General features: G+C 42.4%; 1 protein-coding gene across 2 annotated transcripts in view; it reads left to right on the top strand.

Moving 5' to 3' along the window:
- Window positions 1-5,240: 5,240 nt before the first annotated feature.
- UBE2W (ubiquitin conjugating enzyme E2 W) overlaps window positions 5,241-26,740 on the top strand; it is a 37,385-nt gene continuing 15,885 nt past the window's right edge. For both annotated transcript variants that reach the window (XM_024197648.2, XM_024197647.2), the window contains exon 1: window positions 5,241-5,318. In XM_024197648.2, the coding sequence (XP_024053416.1) occupies window positions 5,304-5,318 (15 nt within the window). In that variant the 5' untranslated portion in view covers window positions 5,241-5,303. The remainder of the gene's footprint in view (window positions 5,319-26,740) is intronic.

Genomic DNA, 26,740 nt, shown 5'->3' with positions numbered 1-26,740 from the left:
ACCTTAGAGGCCCAATACTGAAGCTTTATATAGGTAGAATGAATTTCATCCATTGTGTTGGTTATTTTCAGCAGCCACTTAGACCCCCCACCTTCCTATAATGGCTGATCTTCAAGCTGCCCTTCTGCACTATTTACACAGAGTACTAGCATCACTATACAAGCATAAATGAAGATCCACTGTCCCTCCCTTGCCCTACTCCCTGGTGTGATCTTCTGCAGGGCTGGTGTGAAGTCTCTTCTCATGGCATGCAGGCAGCCCTCCTTCCCTTGCACAATCCATAAGTAGGGCCTTGTGCTAGTCCTCAGCATTGGGGTGAAATGCAAACTGAGAATTTGTGCAACTGTTTGTGAATCATATTCCAAAAGAGAATTTTTCACTGTCTAAATTAGTGAATACTTTAGAACAAAGAGTTCCATGACCTGTTCATGAACAAATTGAGAAAACTGGAATTATTTGCTGAATAAACTATTCATTGTGTTATATTTACTCAGTTCTATTGTGACCAGCAGAGAGTTCTTTCCAATGTGTTCTACCGTTTGTTTTACTGTTGTGCCTTAGGCCTTAATCTGAGAGTGGGGCCCCATTGTGTTAGGCACTTTAAAAACCTCTCTTTAAAAGACACTATCCTGAAAATGTTTGCAATCTAGGTTACAATATCACACACAGATGAAACAAATTGGCGGATGGGAAGTAGAGGATACAGCCACAGTAAAACATATGTGTAACACTCAAATTGCCCATATTCCAATAGAATCCAATAAAAAAGGTGCTAAAGCTTTCTTCACATAAAAACTAGAGGATTATCCAGGGCCACTGCTGAAAAAGTAGGAGGCCAAATTTGCATAAATAATACCTTTGGTAGCCATAATGCAGCTGATCCTGCTCCCGCTGAAGTCAGTGGAAGCTTTGCCATTGACTTAAGCAGGCCCAGAATCCGATTAATAGTTTCCTAAACAAGATAAATGATGATCCTTTTAGGCCTTATCTTATACACAAAGGGCCAAATTGTACCTTTTGCTTACTTTTGATATCAATGGGGTTGTGTAGGAGTGAGGACAGAATTGGGTTAGCAATGGATATTGCATGAGTATATCTTAGTAAATAACACAACAAAACAGTTTTGGGTTGGATTAAAAACCTTCATAAGTGTAACTAAATACAGGAGAGATTTTTCATAAATTCAGGGGCACGTCAGGGCTGTGTATTTTTGCAGCTGAGCAGCTGTAGTGGCAAAAGACATGAAAGAGAAATTAGTCATTTTTTATTAGTATTTATAACAACTAACTCAAAGTCCTATCAAGCTGGCCTTAATATGTACTATATATAGTAGAACATACAAAATAAAATCTAGTTTGCACTGTATGGTGTGTGCTGGAAGCCACACACACACATCTTTCAACCTTGACCTGGGTTTTCTGGAACAGGATTAAGAAATTCATTACAATGGTTTCAAATCAGTTTTATTCCACTACATGCGTCTGACGAAGTGGGTATTCACCCACAAAAGCTTATACTCCAATACATCTGTTAGTCTTAAAGGTGCCACAGGACTCTCTGTTGCTTTTTATTCCACTGTAATTATGCCCCTGTTGAGTAATCAATATGCGTGTTTACAGCTGAACATATGCCCACTGTGTAAACTTGATATGCTTGCTATGTGTATAACATATGGCATTAAAAACGTATTTTAGGGTAAACGTTTTGGTTCATGTAAAACAACACGACTTAGTAAAACTAACTATGGTGTTCCATTTAATATTTTAACTGTTTTAATATTTAATATAACTGTTCCATTTAATATTTTAAAAGGGCAGTAGCAAAGTTAACCCTACATCAATCCCACCTCGAGTTGTTTACGCCCACTAACTTCACTGTGACCAAGATTTCACTTGGAAATGTGATCCTGTCATTTATTTTAGCATGAAAATGCTTCTAGATTGCATCTTAAAGCCTCTTTCTCAGTCTTTTGGTAGGCTACTGGCTCCTTCCCCTTCTAGAATTTACATGTGCTGATCAGGCATTGGCATACCTTTGCTTTCAAAACATAAATGCTTTCAGTGAAGAGAAGAGAGTCCCAACAGCTATTAGGTGACTGACTGCTATGTTCTTTTTTTGTTGCAAAATCCTCTTTTGAAATTAAATAATCTGTAGATGTATATACCAAATGTTTTCAGTGAATGCTACCCTTTCGCGATATATCAAAAATCTGTCCTCTTCATCAACCCATTAAACTTCAGCCTTCCCCATCCTCACATCTTTCTTCTCCTCCCTACAGCTGTGGAGATGATATTTTATAGTGTCCACAGATGGGTTAAGTGGGAAAACACACAGAAGACAGCTTTCTACCCCCAAAAAGTTTACAGTCCAAATGCTGGACTTGACATTAATCTAACATACAGCAGAAAGGTGAAAGAGGATACAGGTTATAGATATAAGTAGGTATTCTTTTTCGGTAGATACATCAAATATTCAAGTGGGAACACTTCATTTTGTTTTGGTGGTGCAGAAATGAGCCTTTTTTTTTTTTAACCATTCCCACTTTCTCAAACTTCAGTCACACACTTTTTGCAGGGTTGGACTGTGCATTTCTCTCTTTTCTGCGCAATCAATTTTTTAGCTTTCGCTATCAGAGTTCCATGTTATGTTTTGTATGGAGGTGTGGGGAGAACCCAACTGAAATAATCTGTGGAGAAAAAGAAAGACAGGTTATAGAGTTTTACAAATCTCTCTTCTCTACACACAAAGAGTGTACTCAATCATGTTCATTTGTATTTCACTATATCCTACTTTCATATACTTTATTTGTGTGTTAGAAAGGGTTTATGACCTTTGTGTTATTCCAATCCAATAAAAACCATTTAAAACTGCCCACTTCCCCACCAAACAAACCTTTGAAACTTTCTGAAATCCAATGCTTTCTAATATGGAAGACAATTCATTCCTACTTTGATAATAAGAACAGCCTTACTAGTCCATCTAGCACACGCCCAGTATCCTGTCTCTGCCAGTAGCCAGATGCTTCAGAGGGAATGAACAGAGCAGGCAATTATTGAGTGATCCGTCCTGTCAGCCAGTCCCATCTTCTGGCATTTGGAAGTTTAGGAACACCCGGAGCAAGGGGTTGCATTCCTGACCATCGTGGCAAATAGCCATTGATGGACCTATTTTCCATGAACTTATCTAATTATTTTTTGAACCCAGGTATACCTTTGTCCTTCACAACATCCCATAGCAACAAGTTCCACAGGTTTACTATGCATTGTGTGAAGTACTTCCTTATGTTTGTTTTAAACCTGCTGCTTATTAATTTCATTGGGTGACTCCTAGTTCTTGTGTTATGTGAAGGGGTAAATAACACTTCCCTATTCACTTTCCCCATATCTTCATGATTTTATAGACCTCAATCATATCCCCCTCCTAGTTGTCTCTTTTAAGATGAACAGCCCCAATCTTTTTAATCTCTCCTTGTATGGAAGCTATTCCATGCCCCTAATTATTCTCATTGCCCTTCTCTGTACTTTTCCAAATTCTAATATATCTTTTTTGAGAGGGGGCAACCAGAACTACACGCCATATTCCAGGTACTGCCCAGTCACCCAGTTTAGTGGGATCCCTTTGTAAGTCCTTGCAGTCAGCTTTGGACTCAACTATCTTGAGTGATTTATTAAGATGGCAACTTCTGGTAATAGGACCAGTTCCAACCACTAATGGACAATCCAACACACCACAGGTGTTTTTTTAAAAATAAAATACTTGCACAATTAAATGGGGGTGTTTGTGCATGTACATGTAAAAGATTTATGTTTAAAGTGCACCACTCAAAAAATGTCTGGCCATATGTACTCAAAATCTTTGAATGCATCTACATGATCCGCAATACATAGGACAAAAGGAACCCAGGACTTAGTGGTCTACAGACCACTAGATGATGACACAGCAGATTTTCTAGAGTAGCTAATGGGATGAGCTGCCCAGCATCATACTAGAAACTTTCCAGGTTATTTGTTTGTGGTGACGCAAGCCTCTGGAAATCATGGGATCTCATGGGTGATCTGCCAGCCACATTCATGCACTCACCCAGACACATACTACACCTGACCTGCAGCCTGGGAGGGGACACTAGGGGAATAACTAGTATTAGAGGCAGGATGGTAGCCCTATCTATTATGAAGGTTGCCACACACGTCACTCTTTTTCAGTTGCATATAACTTTACCAAAATGTAACCCTTTGGGCTGAAGTTTTCCAGCCAACTGTTTCCCCTCCTCCTGAAGCCTTCTGGAATATTTCAGCTATTTCTGAGAACATGAAAGAAAAATACATTGTTCTACCATTTTAAACAAAAATGCAGATGCCCTGTTCTTTGAGAAGCTCTAGCACCCCTGTGATTTGGAGCCGGGGGATGAATATTTAGTGGGGACATGACCTTCAGCTCAGGGTTGTGATGTGTGCTGTCTCCAGGAAAATCTACCCATCTTTAGCAGAGTTATAATTTAATTATTTAAAACATCACAATTTGCACATACTCAGTAGAGACCAGCTAGAGTTTTAGAGAAATGGACAATGACTAAATGCTCATGTGACCTCGTTGCAGCTTTCCCTGCAGTCAGCTGAGGCGGGAGTGTGTGTGTATCCAACGCCAACCCTCCAGGATTGTCCTGGAGTCTCCAGGAATTAAAGATTAATCTTTAATTCAAGATTACATCATGTGAAAAAACCTCCAGGAACACGTCCAACCAAAACTGGCAACCCTAAATCCTGCTCAACCCCCCGCATGGAGCAGCCGCTGGGGCGACCAGAACTGGAGAGCGGTGGCGAGCTCTTGCTCCCCAGAGGCCCCGCATCCAGGCGGGCCCAGGGTCTCTCCTGCTGCCGAGCACCCCGCCCAGGCGCTGCGGGGAGGCTCCCCCAGAGGCGCAGCGCCCACCGCCCCATCACCCGCCCGCCCCTTCCCCGGCGCAGGGCGCGCTACTGCTCCGCTGGCTCCAGTCCAGCGGCCGAGCGCTTCCCTGACGGTGCCGGTGGGCACGGGGTGGCCCAGGCCTTGCGCCGCGCACGGGCCGCCTCGGCACGATTCCTAGTTCCGCACCCGTCCGCACCCGTCGCCTCGCTGTGATGTGACACCCTGTCGGGGCGTGGCCGGTACCTACCGCAGCCCCGGCCTCTGGCCGCTTGGCGCATGCGTCCTCCTGCTTTCGGCTTGTGGCCCCCACGTGACCTGGCGGGAGGGGGGCGGGACGCCGCTGCGTCTCTCTCTTCGGGTCCCCGCCGGCGGCGCAGAGGGGAGGGGGCGGATCCATCATGGCGTCCATGCAGGTGAGGAGCTTGCGGCGGAGCTGGGGAGGAGGGTCGCCGGGCGGGACGCTGGAGTGGGGAGAGCGGCGTTTCCGGGTGACCGGAGCAGCCCCTGGCGGGAGGGGAAGTTCGAGGCAGCTGGGCGGGGGAAGCTGAGGGAGGGGCGGCGGTTGGTGGGGAGGCTCTGGGGTGTCCGTGGATACGGTGGGGGAAGCTTCCCAGGAAGGGGGGTATGGGAAGGTCTCTCTCCCCGGGGCATGGGGGGCACTATAACTCTCTTCCCTCCCCCACACACACACAGTGTGTGAGGGATGTGGCAGACACCCCGCCCGCGGGGGAGTGTGTGTGTTGGGGGGGGCGGGTTCTCGTAGAGAGACACCCCCCTCCACAGTCTGTGAGGAAGAGGTATGGTGGAGAAGACCTCCAGCTCCCCCGGGGAGTGTGTGAAGATGGGGAGAGATTCTCTCCCCTTCCCCCCCCCCCCCCCCCCCCCCCGCTAAAAAGGAATGGAGGATGTGATAGAGACAACCCCCTTCCTGTCCACTGGGTGCATGTAAGGATCATACGGGGTACTGCAGAGAGACTTCCAAAGTCTTCCTAAGGGAGTTTAAGAAGAGGGGAGAGGGCATGGCAGCCCGAGGTTGGGGTGGGTCTCACGAAAAGACAGCCTTGACACCAGGAGTCGGTGGCGGGTGAGGAGGGGAGTCTTCCCAATTAGAGGGAACAGCAGGCTGCCTGCTTGGGCTGGGCTGCAGTGGGTATAATATGAAACGTCCTGCTGCTGTGACAGGTTTCTACCAGAATTTTTTTTCTCTCTACCTTTTGTGGGGAAGTATTTAGATGGTGGCAGTAGAAACAGCTGTGGAGGTTTAGATTACTTTCTCTGGGCAACAAACTAAATTTGAAGGCAGAAGTGTCGACATTTACAGTGTCAGGACAGGGTTATGAAATGTTCTGAGAAGCGAGACAAGTGGATAATTCAGTTCCATGACGGTTCATGTTTATCTCACTCATTAAAAAGTGGTGCCTTTTTTCTTAACAAATTTTCACATCCTCTAAAAAATTAGTACTTCTTTTGCCTTTTCTCTTTCCTTTCTGGAGCAGTGTCCTCTGCCCAATTTCTTATCTTTTCCCTTTTGTTTTTCACTCTTACCTTCCGAGCCAGTGGACTTCAAAGTGAAACAAACTAATTCAGTGTCCAAAAAAACCCAGTTACCAGGAGTTAAGATTGCTTGGTGGTATGTCAAATTCAGACATCTGAAAACCAGGAAATGCAGTTAGGGCTGCCCATGCAACCTGGCACCCTCCTCACTATTGTACCTGGGCCTCACCACTGCAAGCAGGGAATGCCTCTCTCTGAAAACTGCGCTCCCTGGTGTACAAACATTTCTATTTCTGTTACTCCTTCCCCTCTTATAACCCGACTCATCCAGTGCCTGGAGCAAAGTTCAACTGTGTTACAATGGAATAGCATTAGGGTACTTTGGTGGAGTTGGCAGGGTGTTGTGAGCCCCCTACTCTTTTGATGCCCCTGCCATAACCCCTTTCCTCTCACTGCAGCCCCAAACTCTTCTCTCCCTATTCCTTCACTCTTTTGCCCCCTTCCTTCCCAAAAGCATTCATGTCTAATATTTTTCTCCCAAAGACTTTGATTACATTCATCCCCCTCCCCAAATTGCTACAATTTGAGAGTTATAGATGGTAATCTCTTAGCCACATAGCCCCAAAGTCCTTTTATCTTAGAGTGGGGCTTGTGATTAATTTATCCTTAATTATGTTAATTGAAGGGTGAGCTCCCAGCAGTCAAGAGGGCTGTGATTCAACCAGTCATGTGTATCGTTCAATTTAACAGTACAAGGCAATAGAAGGAAACAGGTTGTTTGTTTGTGTTTTGGGGTGGTGGTGGTGCGGGGGAGCTGCCACTTGGGAACCCCTTAGTCAGATTACTCCAAGTTTGGATCATTAATGTTACCCTGCACTATAAGACACACTGAATTTCAAGGCATTCTCATTAACCATTTGGAATGTAGAGTACAGTACTTACAAGAATTAGAATTTTACAGCATATAAAATGGCAGGAGTAGAAATCCTCTAGCTGTTTTTCTGTATTGGTGCATGCACAGTGTAAAAATAGACACTTTCTTAACTACTGTTCTCAAATTGGGTTCCCCCCAAAATTTAGTGAGTTCCATGCACTACCTTGTGTAAAATTTGACAGGTTGAGACCATATTGACCTATAGCTCAGTAATAGTTTGATCTCCAGTGCTGGGCAAAAAAATAACAACCCAGAAACTTTTTCTAAAGTAGCTATTTTGTGGGGGACTGATATCTCTGGAACTCCTGGATCAAATGACTCCAAATTTGGGTCACTAACCCTTCACCCTCCAGAGAGACACAGAATTTCAAAAGTTCCAACTAAGCATGTTGTTTTTAGAGGACCTAGAAAAATTGACTTTTAAACAGATGTCATAAGATAACCTTAACTATAGTGGTGCTTCTATACTACTGCTCAGACAGCCCATAGAGAAGATGTACCAACTGGAACAAAACACACACGGCTGTGCTGATACCCAGCTTCGGGGTTTATGACTAGGAGTAATATGAGCAGCTGGTGTATTGTTAACTGTATTTGTGTTACGTTGCATATGAAAATGATCAAGGAGGGCACAACCCCCTACAAAACAGCCACTAATTATATCCTGTAAGTAATGTAGTAACACACACACACACACCTGCCAGTGTACTAGACAACCCGGGTCCACTATAATGAGAAGTCTGGAACACTAATTGAAATAGGTGTGATATGTCCGTACAAGAGAAGGTGCAGGGCACAGTACTACACAAGGGGCAGTGGGACAAATGGAGCAACGACGCATTCCACCTTGATGCCTGGCCCTATCAAAAAGTGTGTTGCCATATGTCCTATGCTTTTCCAGGGATACCTGGGCAGGAGGATCCCAAAAGAAAAAAAGGGGGTGGAGTGTTAGGATATAGATATTCACACCTGTCTGCAAAGGCCTATACTTTAAGAATTTAGGTGTATTCTTATCACTGAGCTAGTTATATAGGTACAAAACAAGAATCAAAATCAGTCTGCCTGTTTATAGGCCTTCTTTCACTATAATAGTCTAAGGCCTTGTTCTTAGGCTAAGGGCTTTGGCTAAGCAGAAGATGCAGCCATAAGCTGGGAAGCGTGTGGTCACATCCTTACATTCCAAACTAGTCACATTGAAATAAGGTGCTATTGGGCTGTTAGGAATACAATTCTGTCCTGATAATGCCTATCACCACCAGATAAAGATGGTTAAAGAAAACTTAGTTTGATAGCATCCTGTCTGGCAAGAACTCACTTATCAATAGTTGGGGTGTAAAATCCTCATTTCTTTGTTGTTCTATCACTGTAGGCTCCATTTTCCTATTGTTTGTCTGTATAATCTGTGTCTGGTTCTGTGATTTTTTTCTGTCTGCTGTATAATTAATTTTGTTGAGTGTAAACTAATTAAGGTGGTGGGATATAATTGGTTAAATCATGTTAACAATGTTAGGATTGGTTAGTTAAATTTCAGTAAAATAATTGGTTAAGGTATAGCTAAGCAGAACTCAAGTTTTACTATATAGTCTGCAGTCAATCAGAAAGTAAGGGGGGAATGGGAACGGGGCACAGGCCAGGCTCTGTGGCATCAGAGCTGGGAAGGGGGACACTGAGGAAGGAAATTGGAATCATTGCTTGCTGGAAGTTCACCCCAATACACATTGAATTGTTTGCACCTTAGGACTTTGGGTATTGTTGCTCTCTGTTCAAGCGAGAAGGACCAGGGAAGTGAGAGGGTGAAGGAATAAGCTCTCTAACAATATGAATAAGTGCAAAAATAATAATTATAATAGACTAGGAAATTCTGTGAGTGAAATGTATTAGACTCTGGAATGGTCTCCCAAGAAAGTAATGGAAGTCCAGGTTTGAGTCATTTAAAACAAGACTGAATAAAGCACGTGAGAACATACAGTACCAGATAATCCCGATTTAGCAGGAGAATGGGCTAATAGATCTTTTGTCTCTATTTTCTGTAAGAATCTGTATGCCAGATTATTTTTGCAGTTTGGTCTTTATTTAACATTCAGAATTCTTTATGCAGCTTAGTTTTGACTAATTATAAATTATGTCCCCAAAAGTTTCTATGGGGGAAAAAAAAAAACCTTCTGTAGATATGTATAAAAACTATGTGGAAGAGACTGTTGTGAAGCTGTAAGGAGATACAACCTGGGCTGTTCCTGTGTTTGCCACTAGTCTGTGTTGTGAAATAAACTGTACAAGAGCACACCTGTTTTTCAGTTTGCCTATCTGTAAAAGGAAGATGACTGCCACCTTTGTAAAGCACTTTGAGATCCACAGATGCAAAGTGCTGTCTAGTATTAATAATAATGTTTTAGCTAGTGTCTGTTTCTTGGAAAATATGGCAGTGGGAAAGTCTAATTTAGTGCTTGTTTTTACATTATAGATGTTAATCTCGAGTGTATCTGTTAAACTCACTGATAGTGTCTAAGGGACCCCTTATTTCCCTAGGCCTTTTGATCAGGGAGCTAGTGAAGCATTGTTTTTGTTTCCATCTTACTAATTATGTAGCCTTTTAAAACACATTTTTATAGCACATTTTTGTAACGTTTTCTTGAAGTTGAGAGATTCTGTTCAGTTATTTAATGAGAAATCTGTAAAATGGAAGAGAAGCTTTTGATTTAGAGTGAATGTTAAACAATTAAGAATAGTGGAGATCTTTAAACTGGCTACAATACTTGGTTTTGTTGATATCTGTTTAACTTTAATGACTAATATATTGGCTAGAGGAATCTTTGTTAAAGATTGAACAACCCAGTTACTCCAATTAAAGTGTGAAAGCTGACAATATAGATTTTGAGGCCCTCAATACCTGCAGCAAACAAGGGAAGATCAGAATTGTTATTCCTCATTCCTTCTGAGGTACAAAACGAACAGGAGAAAAACCTTTAAACAAAACCAGAAATCCTCCCACAAACCTTTCAGGTCACTTTAATGATGAAGATGCTCTAGCAAGTTTTTTTTAAAAAAAATCCTTTTTAGGTCATATTTAAAACTAGACTGGAACAAGTATGTGAAAATAGGTTATGTGACATTTTCGATCTCCAGTGTCTGATTCTAAAAATCACATTAAGTATTAAATCTAGTTCTCGCTGCAATAGGTTGTCCACTATTTTTATTTGGGAGCCGATTATCAGGGGACTTGTTTAAATTTTAGAACAACTCTGATCCACAAACTTATTGAGGTTTTATTTGGTTATAGTAATATCTTGATGTAGTTGCTGTTGTACATAATATAACAATGTAATAGACATTCCTTATTCATAGAAATGATCCTACATTTCATTATACTACATCAGTGGTCCCCAAACTTTGGGCATGCTCTCCTAGAGGGGTGTGGAAGAACAGTTGAGGGGGCGTGCGGCAGGGCCCAGGTCAGCCCCCCATGGGGCCCTGGGGAGGAAGCACCACCCAGCTCCACTCTGCCCCTAGCCTAGCTCTGACCCCCAGCCACAGCTCTACTCCGCCCCATTTGAAATTATTTGAATATGAAGTTATTTGAAAGTTATGAATGTCTTAAAGCAAGTGGATAGTGTGGATTTGCTTATGAAGTCTCAACTATATTGGCTACTGTTGCTGCTTCCACTATTTACAGAGGTTAAACTCATGAGTAAGAACATAAGAATGCCCATACTGGGTCAGAACAATGGTTCATCTAGCCCAATAGCCTGCCTTCTGAGAGTGGCTGGTGCCAGATGCTCGAGGGAGTAAATAGAGCAGGGAAATTTATCAAATGATACATCACCTATTGTCCAGGCCCAGCTTCTAGCAGTCAGAGGTTTAGGGACACCCATAATATGGGGTTGGGTCACTGACCATCTTTGCTAATAGCCATTGATGGACCTATCTTCCATTAACTTATCTAATTTTTTTTTTTAACCCAGTTATATTTCTGGCCTTACAATGTCCCCTGACAATGAGTTTCACAGGTTGATTGTGTGTTGTGGGAAGAAGTACTTCCTTTTGTTTGTTTTAAACCTGCTGCCTATTTCATTTGGTGACCTCTAGTTCTTGTATTATGAAACGGAGTAAATAACACTTTCTTATTCATGATTTTTTTAGACTTCTGACACACACACACACACACACCCCTACCTCTCTCTCTCTCTTTTCTTAGGTGAACAGTACTAGCGTTTTTTGATCCTATAGAGGCTGTTCCATACCCCTAATAATTTTTGTTGCCCTCCTCTTTCCTTTTTCCTATTCTAATGTGACCAGAACTGCACTCAGTATTCAAGGTGTGGGCATACTATGGATTTATATTATGATATTTTCTATCTTATTATCTATCCTTTTCCTGATGGTTCCTAACATTCTGTTCGCTTTTTGGACTGCTGCTGCTTATTGAGCAGATGTTGACATCTCCCTCATGTAAGAGGCAGATGTAAATAATGTAAAAATACACCTAAATTTATTAACTATAATATAGTTTTGTCTTGAGGATTTGGTGATGCATACAAACCATGCACACTTTATAAAATCCCTGGATAAAATTGGTGGTAGCTTTTCCCTTGTTTAAAGACTTGTAACTCACAGTCCTTATGCACTGAAATTTTTAGCATTAATACTTGAAAATGTAATTTCTTCTAAATTTTAGCAAAATGCCTAAAACTTCATTGTACAAACAAAATCACATAGCATTACATTAAAAGATTTGAAATATAGATGTATTTTTACATTGGCTCATGTGTGAGGCAGTTTTCAAGGCAAAAATAAAATCCTGATTATACAAATACCATACTGAAGGCCTACAGTCCAATCAGTCAAGCTCCGTGTGTCGTGAATTACGTTAGCTCTGTATTTGCTGAGATTTGATATCTACATATACAAATGACCTGTACCTAACTCATGAAAGTGTATTAATCACATGAAAAGAACAAAGGCTAGTATGGTATTAAAGCATATACCTCAGACTTGGTTCCACATGTACCTCTGTGCACACAGTTAAAATGTCTTTTCAGAATTCAAGTTTGTGTGAAAAGAGATGACAAAGGGAAACTGGGATTATGGCAGTGGTATAATCAGTGGATCAGTGCAGTGACTGTTCCAAATTTAAGATGTCCACAGCCGATGTTTATAAATTTAGAAAAAGGTTTTGATCTCATTATAACAAATCTTACAATATATTGGAATGATACTTAAATCCAATTTAACTATTTTTTGTTTGGTCAGGGAAAGATTTAGTGTCAGATCTTTTCTCAGTAGAACTGCTAGATTATTCCTTGATAATCCTTCAGTTTCATTGGCATAATCTTTGCATCATTTTTATTTCGTGATTTGGAAATACATTTTTGATACAAATATCAAAACTAAAATGACTACTTTTGGAAAGGAAGTCATCTTAAAATATAGCTCATTAAATTTTTACAGCTTGATAATAATTTTATTTAGCGTTAATACCAATAAAACTCCTCCAAAACAAAAACAAGAGGCTAGGTTTTTATAGAATGTACACCAAAAATTACAACTTTCTATGGTGTTGAAAATTGTGTAGGGGGATAGTGGACCCCAGATACATTCTGTGTGCATTGGAAGCTCATTCTTGGATTTTGGAGCTTCATATGGGGCCTGTTTTCAAAATATTTTAAAGAAAACCTTTTTTAATATAAGTTCCTAAAAAAGAAATACAGATCTTCACAGCCAGTCCCAAGGTACAGTTAACTACAAAAAAACCCCCTATCATAACTTAATATGATAAACATTTATTTAATGTTTCCTTCAGAGAGACTATTGAAGATACACTGAAAATCAGGAAATGCCCTACTTCTCCCCTTCCCTTAATCTGAGACTGCTAGTAATACAGTGTTTCGGTGTACACCAACAGAAAGTTAACACGTTTTTTGGTTCTGCAGTCTACGTGGGAACTGTTAGTTTCTAATGCAATAAGATTGAGTGATGCAAGTTCCCTATTAAAACAGCTATGAGTGGGAAGTTAAAATGCTTTTTCCTGTTTATCCATATGATGGTTATAATCTAAAACTGCCTAACTTCTGATTTACTAATCTTTTAGACGTATGCAAATTTAATAATCATATGAACTAATCAAACTTGATTGTCTCTAGCATCCAAACGTGCAATAGTTAAGAACATAAGAACAGCCATACTGGGTCAGACCAAAGGTCCATCTAGCCCAGTATCCTGTCTTCCGACAATGGCCAATGCCAGGTGCTTCAGAGGGAATGAACAGAACAGGTAATCATCAAGTAATCTATCCCCTATCGCCCATTCCCAGCTTCTGGCAAACAGAGGCTAGGGACACCATTCCTGCCCATCCTGGCTAATAGCCATTGGTAGACCTATCCTCCATGAACTTTAGTTCTTTTTTTTAACCCTGTTATACTGTTGGCCTTCACAACATCCTTTGACAAAGAGTTCCACCGGTTGACTGTATGTTGAATGAAGAAATACTTCCTTTTGTTTGTTTTAAACCTGCTGCCTATTAATTTCATTTGGTGACCCCTAGTTCTTGTGTTATGAGAAGGAGTAAATACCACTTCCTTATTTACTTTCACTAGACCAGTCCTGGTTTTATAGACCTCTCTCATATCCCCCTTGGTCGTCTCATTTCCAAGCTGAAAAGTCCCAGTCTTATTAATCTCTCCTCATGTGGAAGCTGTTCCATACCCCTAATCATTTTTGTTGTTCTTTTCTGTACCTTTTCTAATCTGAGAGAACTTTTGAGATGGGGCGACCACATCTGCACGCAGTATACAAGATGTGGGCATACCATGGATTTATATAGAGACAATATGGTTACCTGGGTAGGACTTGATTCTGCCTTCATTATGCACCTCAAAGATCTCTTGAAATCAGTGACAGGTTAGGGTGTGCAAGAAATGCAGGCTCAGATGCCTGATGTGTGCAGGTTCTTAATTTTCCTTTCTTTGAGATTGATATTTATGCACATTTATGGTTTTCTAACACTTTCCATTATAAGCATGAGTTCAGTTGCTTGTAACTTTACTAAACTTGAACCATTGTGGCTGAAATTTTCCATGCTTGTTTTCTGCTTAAGACTGAATATTTTTAGGTTTTAGGAAGAATGATTCAGCCTTTTTGGAGAATATGAGGGGAAAAATAGGCAGTTTTACCAGATAAGGGGGAAAAAATAATCCAGCTGCTACTTTGAAGAGTTCTAGCAGCAGGTTTGTAGGAAGAACTCAAAATTTGGAAGTGGGATAGTCCTGCAATTGGAAGGTTGCATTTCTAAATCCCATCCAGTTTTGGTTATAATCACTGCAAATTAAGTTATTTTTATGTGCTCAGTAGAGCTCCTTGCAGCTAAAATCTGTGAGCATGCTCTTGGACCCCGTGCAGAGCCATCAGGAGTTTTCTAGTCTCAGCACTTCCACTGACTTCCTGTTAATTCTGTGCATTTCCCAGCCTTTATTGTTTGAGAGAGGCCGTATGCCCTTGGCAGGTAAGGAACGGATCATTTCCCCCCTTTATAGGCAGGATAACTGAGAGATAGCTCTGCCAGAAATGACTTGTGTTAGGAATAGAACCCAGACCTCTAATATGGGAGATCCATGTCTCATCTACTTAGCCACACTCACTTTTGGAACAAATGTGTCAGTTAGGTGTGCTCTCTTTAACCATTAAATCACACTTCCATCCAGAGCGAGAAATAGAATCCAACAATCCTGATTCCCAACATTCCTTCGCTAGTGCTTATACAATTATTTTCTGACCACAAAATATATGCTGTCTTTTCTAGTGTCTGGTTCTCATGGAGGATAATGGCAATCTACTTCTGCTACAGCCTTCTCCTTTAGCTGAAGTGTAATGGTATATGCTGTGAATCTAAAGGTCCTGACTTCCAATCCTCTTGTTTGCCCCTGTGGTGGTTCATATGGTTCTTTATGATGGAATTTCTGTTTTTTCAGTTTGCTTTTCAGAAATATGTAGGAAACGACATACAAAAAAACCCCCCTACATTAAAAGAATGTTAAGGTTGCAAAGTTTACTCTCAGTTAAGGAAATGGCAGAATTAAGGTTGCCTGTATAACCTTAATGCTGCCCTGTTGTGCATTAAAATAGTCTTTAATTACATGGTGCCATGTTATTTATTCTACAGACCCTTGCCTCATTAAGTACCACAGGATGGACAGTGAATGAGATAGAGTTGCAAGAAGAGAAAACACAAAAGAATGTTCTTTAATGGAATGGGACATGGGAGAGCTGTGTTCCATTTCTAGCTCTGGCACAGACTTCCTGCATGATGTGGCCAAGTCAATCATAACATATTTGCAGAAGCAGACTGAATTGAGATTGCACAGGCAGCCTTAATTTTGGCACTTAACTTTTGAGTGCTTAACTTTACAACCATAATATATATTTGTATGTAATATATAATCTAAAAAATTAGACTACATCTGGTGTTTCAGAATTGCACATATAAAAAATGCATATGTTTACATACTGAATGAGTGCATTCAGTCACTGTATTTGCAAATATCTTGAAGAAAAAATGTGTCAAATGACCAGTTGTAACTGCACCTATAATTTTGTGCATGCATTTCCAAGAGTGTGGGATATGCTGTTTTTTAGATTTAGATTTGTTTTAAGAAAACCAACGATTTGGTTGTCAACTGCTATGTTCAGCTGTTATGAATGGTGATGCCTGGTAAACAGGTATGAATTTTAAGCTGTCTCACTTAAAAATAATATTGCATAATAAATCTTTGACATTTGTTGCATGATTACAGTAGCTAGAAACTGCATATCCTAAGTAGTCTGTAGAAATCTTGTCTTGAAGTAGTTCATTTGACCTACTTACCTAACCCCAATATTTTACTGTGCTAAATAAAAACTGCTGAAAATTCAATATATTATCATGGAAAGAAATAAACATTCAGTTACTGGTTGTTTCAACTTGGGGGAGCAGGGAAAGAACAGTCTGAAAAATACTAGTTCTTCTAAATGTTTTCAGAAAGAAAATATAAATGGCTATATTGGTGGGCAAATTAAAAGTAAAATAACTTTGTTTCTGTTCAATTTATATGTAAAAAGAAACTTAAATGGGTTTCTGATTCTACAGTCAGGTCTTTAATATTAGCGGGTCTCTTTGGGGGTGGAAGCATCTGTCCACATGCGTCTGATTGCAAGCTCTAGTCTAGCTAGATAAGTTTGTCATGTTGTGTTTTATATTTTCAACTTACTCATTTACGTCTGTGTACTGATCTTTCAGAACTAAATGCTGCTGTATGTTTCATAAGTGAGGCAGCATGTTGCTGTAGTGGCAGTATTCATTATTTTTGCCATTAGAATATAACTGATTATATTAACCTTTGCGGTTTCCTTTTCCCTCTACATGTGGTTTTAGATATAATGAAATGCTTCTGTGATAGTGTGTGTTTATTACAAACTGAAACGTCAGTACTGTTGGGAGTTTAGTGCTGCATCAGGTCCTTGAGACTTGATCAAAGAACATGTAAATGAAATAGAATTGTTCATGGGTGTTGTAATACGTGGTCCTGTCTATCCATAAGAATGCGCAACATATCCATGCTAGTGTAGACTTTTGTTTAGTAAAAGATATATGAAGTAGTAGTTTTAAAAGTTAAATAAATTGTATTAAGCACGTCACTCTAAAAATCCGTATTTCACATTGGTTTTGACCTTTTTTGTCCCACATCATAACAGATATATTTCCAGAGGATGGTTGGATGCCAGTACTATTGGGTCCGGATTCCTCTCTGGAGCTCCTAGGTACTGTTGTAATACAAATAATAAATAACATAGGTCTGCCACCTGGCAGTATAGAACACTGTTAGAATTAACTTGTCCACAAAGCTAGATGCCTCTTATTTTTAAAATCTTTCTCGTCTCCATTGTCACTAAGGGTATATCTACGCTTCGGGATTAATCTGAATTTACAGAATTCGATTTTTGGCAACCGATTGTATAAAGTCGAGTGTATGCGGCCACACTAAGCACATTAATTCGGCGGTGTGCGTCCATGTACCGAGGCTAGCATCGACTTCCGGAGCGTTGCACTGTGGGTAGCTATCCCATAGCTACCTCATAGTTCCCGCAATCTCCTCCGCCCATTGGAATTCTGGGTTGAGATCCCAATGCCTGATGGGGCCAAAAACATTGTTGCGGGTGGTTCTGGGTACATCCTCCCCCTCCCTCTGGGAAAGCAACGGCAGACAACCATTTCGCGCCTTTTTTCTTGGGTGAACAGTGCAGACGCCATACCACGGCAAGCGTGGAGCCCGCTCAGCTCAAGACAGCAGTCATGAACATTGTAAACACCATGACTGGTGATAACTCGTGCGTTATCGTGCAGTTTATGCTGAACCAGAACCTGCAAAACCAGGCGAGGAAGAGGCGGCTACGGCAGCGCGGCGACGAGAGTGATGAGGACATGGACACAGAATTCTATCAAATTGCAGGCCCCGGCGCTTTGGAGATCATGCTGTTAATGGGGGCAGGTTATAGCTGTTGAACGCCGATTCTGGGCCTGGGAAATAAGCACAGACTGGTGGGACCGCATAGTGTTGCCGGTGTGGGATGATTCCCAGTGGCTGCGAAACTTTCGCATGCGTAAAGGCACTTTCATGGAACTTTGTGACTTGCTTTCCCCTGCCCTGAAGCGCCAGAATGCCAAGATGAGAGCAGCCCTCACAGTTGAGAAGCGAGTGGCGATAGCCCTGTGGAAGCTTGCAACGCCAGACAGCTACCGGTCAGTCGGGAATCAATTTGGAGTGGGCAGATCTTCTGTGGGGGCTGCTGTGATCCAAGTAGCCAAAACAATCACTGAGCTGCTGGTACCGAAGGTAGTGATTCTGGGAAATGTGCAGGTCATAGTGGATGGCTTTGCTGCAGTGGGATTCCCTAACTGTGGTGGGGCGATAGATGGAACCCATATCCCTATCTTGGCACCGGAGCACCAGGGTAGCCAGTACATAAACCACAAGGGGTACTTTTCAATGGTGTCGCAAGCACTGGTGGATCACAAGGGAAGTTTCACCAACATCAGCGTGGGATGGCCGGGAAGGGTTCATGACGCTCGCGTCTTCAGGAACACTACTCTGTTTAAATGGCTGCAGCAAGGGATTTACTTCCCAGACCAGAAGATAACCGTTGGGGATGTTGAAATGCCTATAGTTATCCTTGGGGACCCAGCCTTCCTCTTAATGCCATGGCTCATGAAGCCATACACAGGCAGCCTGGACAGTAGTCAGGAGCTGTTCAACTATAGGCTGAGCAAGTGCAGAATGGTGGTAGAATGTGCATTTGGATGTTTAAAGGGTCGCTGGCGCACATTACTGACTCGCTCAGACCTCAGCCAAACTAATATTCCCATTGTTATTGCTGCTTGCTGTGTGCTCCACAATCTCTATGAGAGTAATGGGGAGACCTTTATGACGGGGTGGGAGGCTGAGGCAAATCGCCTGGCCGCTGATTACGCGCAGCCAGACACCAGGGCGATTAGAAGAGCACACCAGGAAGCGCTGCGCATCAGGGAAGCTTTGAAAACCAGTTTCATGACTGGCCAGGCTACGGTGTGAAAGTTCTGTTTTTGAAAACCCGCCCCCTTGATTGACTCATTGCCTGTAAGCAAACCACCCTCCCCTCTTCGATCACAGCTTGCTTTCAAAGGAAATAAAGTCACTATCGTTTAAAAATCATGTATTCTTTATTAATTGATTATAAACATAGGGAGAGAACTGACAAGGTAGCCCGGGTGGGGTTTGGGAGGAGGATAGGAGGGAAGGAAAAGACCACTAAAAAAGTTCAAAATAATGACAGCCTTTCGGTTGAGCTGTCCACTGGGGTGGAGTGGGAGGGTGCATGGAGCCTCCCCGCCCCCCCGCCGCGTTCTTACACGACTGGGTGAGGAGGCTATGGAACATGGTGAGGGGGGAGGGCCGCCTTATCTGAGAGAGCCTTCGGGACGGAGGAGGGAGGCTTGAAAAATTTGCAGCTGCGGGAGGGAGGGAAAAAAGGTAGAGAAGTATTTAAAAAGATACATTTTACAGAACAATGCTTATACTCTTTCACGGTGAACAACATTATTCACATTACATAGCACATGTGATTTTGGTACAAGGTCGCATTATGCATCTTAATATTGAGAGCCTGCGGCTTTGGTGTTAGAGATCACAGACGCAGGTCCAGGCAACAGAATTCGGCTTGCATGCGGCCATGGTAAGCCATTGTCTTTCGGCTTCTGCAGCCTTCCTAAAAGCAGTGCCCTCCTTTCCCACATACCAAGCAAAGCCCGTTGAGTGCTGCGGTTTTCCTGTTAACGTGCAGCAGCAGAAACCAAACTAAACCCCTCCCCCCCCCCCAATCCAATTCTCTGGGATGATCGCTTTACCCCTCCCCCCCACCGCATGGCTGGTATCAGGGAAGATCCCTGCTAGCCAAACGCGAAAAGCTCAGCGCCAATGATTCTTTTTCCCCCCCCCTCCCCCCCCCCCCCCCCCGCTTGGCTAACTGCAGGGAAGGATTTCTTTTCAGCCATAGGCAAACAGCCCAGAGGAACGGCCACCTCTGTCCACTTAATTAAATTCCCATATTTCAACTAGGTTACCATGAACGATATCACTCTCCTGAGGATAACACAGCGAGATAAAGAATGGATGTTGCTTGAATGCCAGCAAACACCGGGACCATACGCTGCCAGGCTTTGTCATGCAATGATACCAGATTACTTGCTACTAGCATGGCGTGGTCAAGTGTCCTACCATGGAGGACGGAATAAGGCTGCACTGCCCAGAAACCTTGTGGAAAGGCTTTTGGAGTACCTCCAGGAGAGCTTCATGGAGATGTCCCTGGAGGATTTCTGCTCCATCCCCAGACACATTAACAGACTTTTCCAGCAGCTGTACTGGCCGCGAATGCATCCCAAGTCCTCAGGGCAAATTAATCATTAAAAAACGCTTGCTTTTAAACCATGTTTTATATTTACAAAGGTACACTCACCAGAAGTCCCTTCCAGGGCCTCATTTTCTGGGATAACGACTTGGGAGGGTTGGGAGGGTACTTCAGTCAGGCTGAGAAAAAGATCCTGGCTGTTGGGGAGAATGGAGTGCTGTGTACTCTCGGCAAGCTCATTGTCCTCCTCCTCATCATCATCTTCACCGTCCGCAGAATCCTCAGACATGGCTGAGATTACCCCCTCCTCGGAATCCACGGTCAGAGGTGGGGGTAGTGGTGACTTCCCCCCCTAGAATTGCATGCAGCTCAGCGTAGAAGCGGCATGTCTGCGGCTCTGACCCGGAGCGACCATTTGCCTCCTTTGTTTTTTGATAGGCTTGTCTGAGCTCCTTAACTTTCACGCGGCACTGATATGAGTCCCTATTGTGGCCTTTCTCCATCATGCCGTTGGAGATGTTTTTCAAATGTTTTGGCATTTCGTCTTTTGGAACGTAGTTCTGCTAGCACGGAATCTTCTCCCCATATAGCGATCAGATCCAGTACCTCCCATATGGTCCATGCTGGTGCTCTTTTTCGATTCTCGGACTGCCTGGTTACCTGTGCTGATGAGCTCTGCGTGGTCACCTGTGCTCTCCACGCTGGGCAAACAGGAAATGAAATTCAAAAGTTCGCAGGGCTTTTCCTGTCTACCTGGCCAGTGCATCCGAGTTCAGATTGCTGTCCAGAGAGGTCACAATGGTGCACTGTGGGATAGCTCCTGGAGGCCAATAGCGTCGAATTGCGGCCAGACTAACCCTAATTCGAAATGGCAATGTCAATTTCGGCGCTACTCCCCTCATCGGGGAGGAGTGCAGAAATCGATTTTAAGAGCCCTTTATTTCGAAGTAAATGGCTTCGTTGTGTGGACGGGTGCAGGGTTAATTCGATTTAACGCTGCTAAATTCGAACTAAACTCATAGTGTAGACCAGGCCTAATATAAACTTTTGGAAAATTGAAACCAAAATAATTCTTTTCTAAAACATTTCCTTCATTCCATATGCATTCTAGCTTTTTCGTAGGGTTGCTCATTTCCTGGGCTTGCACTGTTTGCTCTATTTGCTTTTTTAAAATCAGAATATCCAAATCATTCTATTGGATATACCTTTAGCTATTCATATATAGAAGTAAGTGGGGATTTTTCACTTGGCAGTTAGTGGCAGCTGGACGTGTAGATCAATGACCGTACATGATCTATTGGTTTGGACCAGCACATTTGAAAAAAAGTTTGCTTATTGTCTTTGAAAACCCATAGTGTCTTCTTTCCAGTAGTGTCAACTAAGGGTATGTATACACTACATTTTACAACCCGTGGCAGCGAATCTCAGAGCCCGCATCTATGTACTCTGGCTCATGCTACAGTGCTTAAAAACAGCTGTGTAGACATTGCAGCTTGGACTCTGAAGCTCAGGGACAGATGTGGGAGGAGAGTCTACACCAGGGGTTCTCAAACTGGGGGTCAGGACCCCTCAGGGGGTTGCAAGGTTATTACATGGGGGGTCGCGAGCTGTCACCCTCCACCACAAACCCTGCTTTGCCTCCAGCATTTATAATGGTATTAAATATATTTAAGTGTTTTTAATGTATAAAGGGGGTCGCACTCAGAGGCTTGCTGTGTGAAAGGGGTCACCAGTACAAAAGTCTGAGAACCCCTGGTCTACACAGTGGTTTTAGTGCCGGAGAGCAATACGCTCAGTATTGGGTTGGAAGTTCCTCCCATTATTTCCATGGGTTGCTTGGTATTATGCAATTTTTTTCTGGATTATTCCATTTGATTTCATATATTTTGAAAGCACCTGGTGTGATCTGCGTGAGGTTGATTATATATGTGCATTTTGTAGTTCAAGCACCTGGAATCTGGTAATAGGGAATTATTTAAGGTTGGAGGACTAGTGCCGTGGCTACTGTGCTGCTGTCATCTTTGAAAAAAGGTGTAAATATTATCGTAGAATCATAGGACTTGAGGGGACTTCGAGAGGTCATTTAGTCCAGGCCCCTGCGCTCATGACAGCACTAAGTATTATCTAGACCAGTAGTTCTCAACCAGGTGTCTGGGGCCCATTGGGGGGCCCCGAGCAGGTTTCAGGGGGTCTGCTAATCAGGGCTGGCATTAGACTTGCTGTGGCCCAGGGCAGAAAGCCGAAGCCCCAATGCATGGGGCTGAAGCTTGGGGTTCCAAGCCCTGCCACCCAAGGCTGGAGCCGAAGCCTGAGCAACTTAGGGCTTGTCTACACTGGCACTTTACAGCGCTGCGCTCCCAGTGCTGGTAGCTACACCCCTCGTGGAGGTGGGTTTTTTTAGAGCACTGGGGGAGCTCTCTCCCAGCGCTCTGCCGCGACTACACGTTGCCAGTGTAGACTAGCCCTTAGCTTCACAGGGCCCCCTTTAGCGTGGGGCCCTAACGCTGGCCCTGCCTTTTATATGCAGAAAAACAATTGTTGTGGCACAGGTGGGCCGTGGAGTTTTTATAGCATGTTGGGGAGGCCTCAGAAAGAAAAAGGTTGAGAACCCCTCATCTAGACCATCCCTGACAGGTGTTTGTCTAACATTGTGAGAGTCCTGCAAAGCTGTGGAGCAATCTGAAATAGTATGTTGTGCCTGAGAGCCACAAATGGAAAAGGAACAAGATTGCACAAGAAAGTTAGTTTCCAACATTTTGTTGGAAAAGAGCACAGTTCTAAATTTCAAACTATACAGATGTTTTTAATTTTAATTCAGTTTACAGACCAAACACCTTCAACTCACAGCAACAATTTAAAGGACACTGAATGTGTAAATACTGATATCTCAGTATGTATGTGAAACTTTAGTTTTAAATTGGATTGTGGGATTTTTTTATCCTGATTAAAGTAACTGTTCTGTTTACCCATATAAGTGAATAAACAGGTTAAACTGTTTAGTTTTTAATGAGATTTTGTGGCAATGAGGTTAATTATGCATTGTGCAAAAATAATTTTTATTACCTGCCTTTAAATTTAATTGAATGTCCCCCCTTTTTGTATTGTAGTGTAAATAGGTTAGCACTTAATTTACATTCTCTTTGTTTTGTATATATTTTGTCCCCTTTTGAGTTTCTGGAGACAAGGTCAAATACATTTGCATGCTTGCAGTCTCTGCTAATTAGACTGGGAGGAGAGGAGAACAATAATCAACAATTTGAGACTGAAAGAAAATAAATGGACAGGAACCTTCAGTTTTGAGTGCCTTTGATATAGAATAGGGGTCGGCAACCTTTCAGAAGTGATGTGCCAAGTCTTCATTTATTCACTGTAATTTAAGGTTTTGCGTGCCAGTAATACATTTTAACGTTTTTAGAAGGTCTCTCTCTATAAGTCTATATTATATAACTAAACTATTGTTGTATGTAAAGTAAATAATAGTGCAGCAAGGTGGGCGGGGCCGACGGCTGGTATCCCAGGCTGACTGCGGGCTGAGCAGGGCTGGCAGCCATTATCCCAGGCCGTTCATCCAGGCAGGCAGTGGGCTGAGCGGGGCCGGCGGCTGGGACCCCAGACTGGCTGTGGGCTGAGCGGGGCCGGCGGCCGGGACCCCTTTCATCTACCGGCTCCTGCCAGCGGGGTCCCGGCCGCCGGCCCCGCTCAGCCCACTGCTGACCTGGGGTTCCATTCATCTTTTTCTTGAGCTGTGGAAGTTCAAAATAGCAGAAAGTGGTGTTCGCGAATATAACATGTTCCCTTACACTTTTGTGTCAGAGTTTGTGGGGTTCTTACAGTAGAGATATTAATGAGGCCCTGGACTTGCCTTTTGCAGAATAGATGAGCATTAGGTGTGAAATTTGTTAGGAGAAAATTCCTCCTCTCTCTCCCTCCCCCCGCTCTCGTGCCTGGGGCTGGCTCAGGCTTTGCCGCCTCTTCTCTTTCTCCCCCCGCCCCCCCCCGCCCTTTGGGTTGTGTAGTAATTTTTGTTGTCAGAAGGGGTCACAATGCATTGAAGTTTGAGACCCTCTGCTGTAGGTAATCCACCTCTCAGAGAGGCGGTAGCTAGGTCAACAAAGAATTCGTCCATCAACTTAAATGCATCTGCAGTGAGGGTTAGGTCGACCCAACTACATCACACAGGCGCAAAATTTTTCACAGCCCTGAGCTAGGTCTATCTAATACTTTGGTGTAGACCAGGCCTAAGACTATAAAATATGAAGAAAGTAAAAAAACTAGTAATGTGTAAATGAAAGAGTAAATTTAAATTAAGAAAAAATGAAAATATTAAAAAAAACCCCAGGATTTTATTCACCTTGAGACCTAATGTAGTTTAGGTCAAAGTTAAATTATTTGAAACAGCATGTTTAACTAAGGGGTGAGGGTGGAATTTATAGACAGAAAGCAATAAAAGAGTGGTGGTTGGAGGGGTAGACTATGAAGTTAGTAATGTCCAGTAATTTTAAATGGGTTATATTGGATTTTTCTGGGGATGACAAAACATATTACAGGGTCTTTATATCCAGAGAAGGTGATCTGAAAGCTAAGTCAGATTTTGGGCCTACTAACCTTGATGTGATTTCTTTTAAGACAGAGAGAGAGAAAAATCACTGTTCTGCTATAAATAATAATAATAAAATGCTGAGATTTTTTAAATGGTTGGTCTGGAGCTACCAAAAAAAGTGGCTTTACTGTTTAAAATATTTTCCATAAAATTTTTGTGCAGGCTGACAACTTGTGGGCCAATTCTCAGATTATTTGAAACAATTGAGTGCTCGACTCAGGCAAAAACAGTATTTATAATCGGAAATTTATTAGCACCACTAGGGTGACCAGATGTCCCGATTTTATAGGGACAGTCCCGATTTTTGGGTCTTTTTCTTATATAGGCTCCTATTACCCCCCTACCCCGATTTTTCACATTTGCTGTCTGGTCACTCTAAGCACCACTTAGCCCAGGTACAGGTTGAATCTTATAGATAAAATAGGAAATTCATCTGATCTGACAAAAGCAACATATCACTAGAACTTGAAAGTATTTATGCAGGATTTCAGTTAATACTGGCAAAATAGGAAACAGGTCAGTTAACCTGTTCCTAGGTATATGTTGAGTAATAAAGCATTACTTACAGTATTATCTCAAACTTCGGTTACTATGCAAAGATACTTATTTTGTTACACTTCGGAAGTTTTATATTCTTATTTATAGTAATCCAGTATAGAATTGTGAGGCAATTCTAAATTTCAAGCTGTTTTTATTACCTTCAGAAGAATAAACAAGATGTGTTTTCTTCTGTTAAATAACATATTAAACTACATTACAATAATTTTAAGGCTGCAGAATCAAACAGTAATAAATTAGGTTGCCTATTAATTCATCTCTCTTCTGTGTGTTTCCATATCTTAACATGCCTTTATTTCTTGCAAGTGTAACCTTACATCTGACTTCCTTAGTTTGTAATACTTGATTTTGGGATAATTCAGGGTGCATTTATTTAACTCAAAGACTTTTAAGTACTGATGTGCACAGTTAGAGAGCAAACACAGTCAGGTTAATAGTCTACCCGTTAGAGCTGGGCAAAAAAATTTTGGCAAATGGTGAATTAACTGAAAAATGCATGTTTCAGTACCCCTGTAACAATTTGTGAATTTAATTCAAACTTGCCAAATTTAGGGCAATACCTTTTGTTGGGACTGGGGCACCGTTCACAAAAAGCCAGGAAGAAGTGGGGGTGGTACTCCATACCCAGTAGTTAGTGCATTCAGCTGGGATGTGAGAGAACCAGGTTCAATTCCCCATTCTGACTGACATGGGGAAAGATGCAAGTTCAAATATTCTCATGTTGCAGGAGAGTGCGCTAAACAGTAGGTTAGGGCAGTGCTTCTCAAGCTATGTGATGTGGGGGACGGGTAATTTTTTTTCCAATGTGCCAGGGACCGGTGCCATATTATTATCCTATTCGACGCTCTCATAAGGAAACTCGCTGCGGACTGGCAGCCGATGGCCGGTCCGCGGACCACCACTTTGAGAAGCACTGGGTTAGGGGATATTGTGATGTCTGTGTCTCTCCTGTTGAAGCTGTTCTACTGGGTATAAATAGTTAGTCATTGGAGCATGGATGTGGACTTCGGTCTCCCACTTTCTGGGTAAGTGCCCAAATCACCGGGCTTTCATTCTCATTCTCCTTTTCTCTCTCTCTGGCCCAGTGACTAATTTATACAAAGTGGAATAGCTTGAGCAGGAAAGACTGAGAAAGATGCACCCCAGGCTACCCAATAACCAAGGGATTAGTGCACTCTTCTGCAGTGTGGGAGACCCAAATTCAGATCCCTGTTCCAATGACTGTTTATAACCAGTGGAACAGCTTCCCTGAGGAACTGAGACACCCATATCAGAATATCTCATAGCTGGGAGGAATGGTAGTAATTGTTACCTCTGTCACAATGGCTCTATTTAAGAGCTGT

This window comes from Terrapene carolina, unplaced genomic scaffold, assembly GCF_002925995.2.
Source record: "Terrapene carolina triunguis isolate 2854851 unplaced genomic scaffold, T_m_triunguis-2.0 Scaffold58, whole genome shotgun sequence".
Lineage (NCBI taxonomy): Eukaryota > Metazoa > Chordata > Testudines > Emydidae > Terrapene > Terrapene triunguis.
The sequence above is the reverse complement of the archived record's forward strand: the minus strand, read 5'-3'. Positions and strand labels throughout refer to the sequence as shown.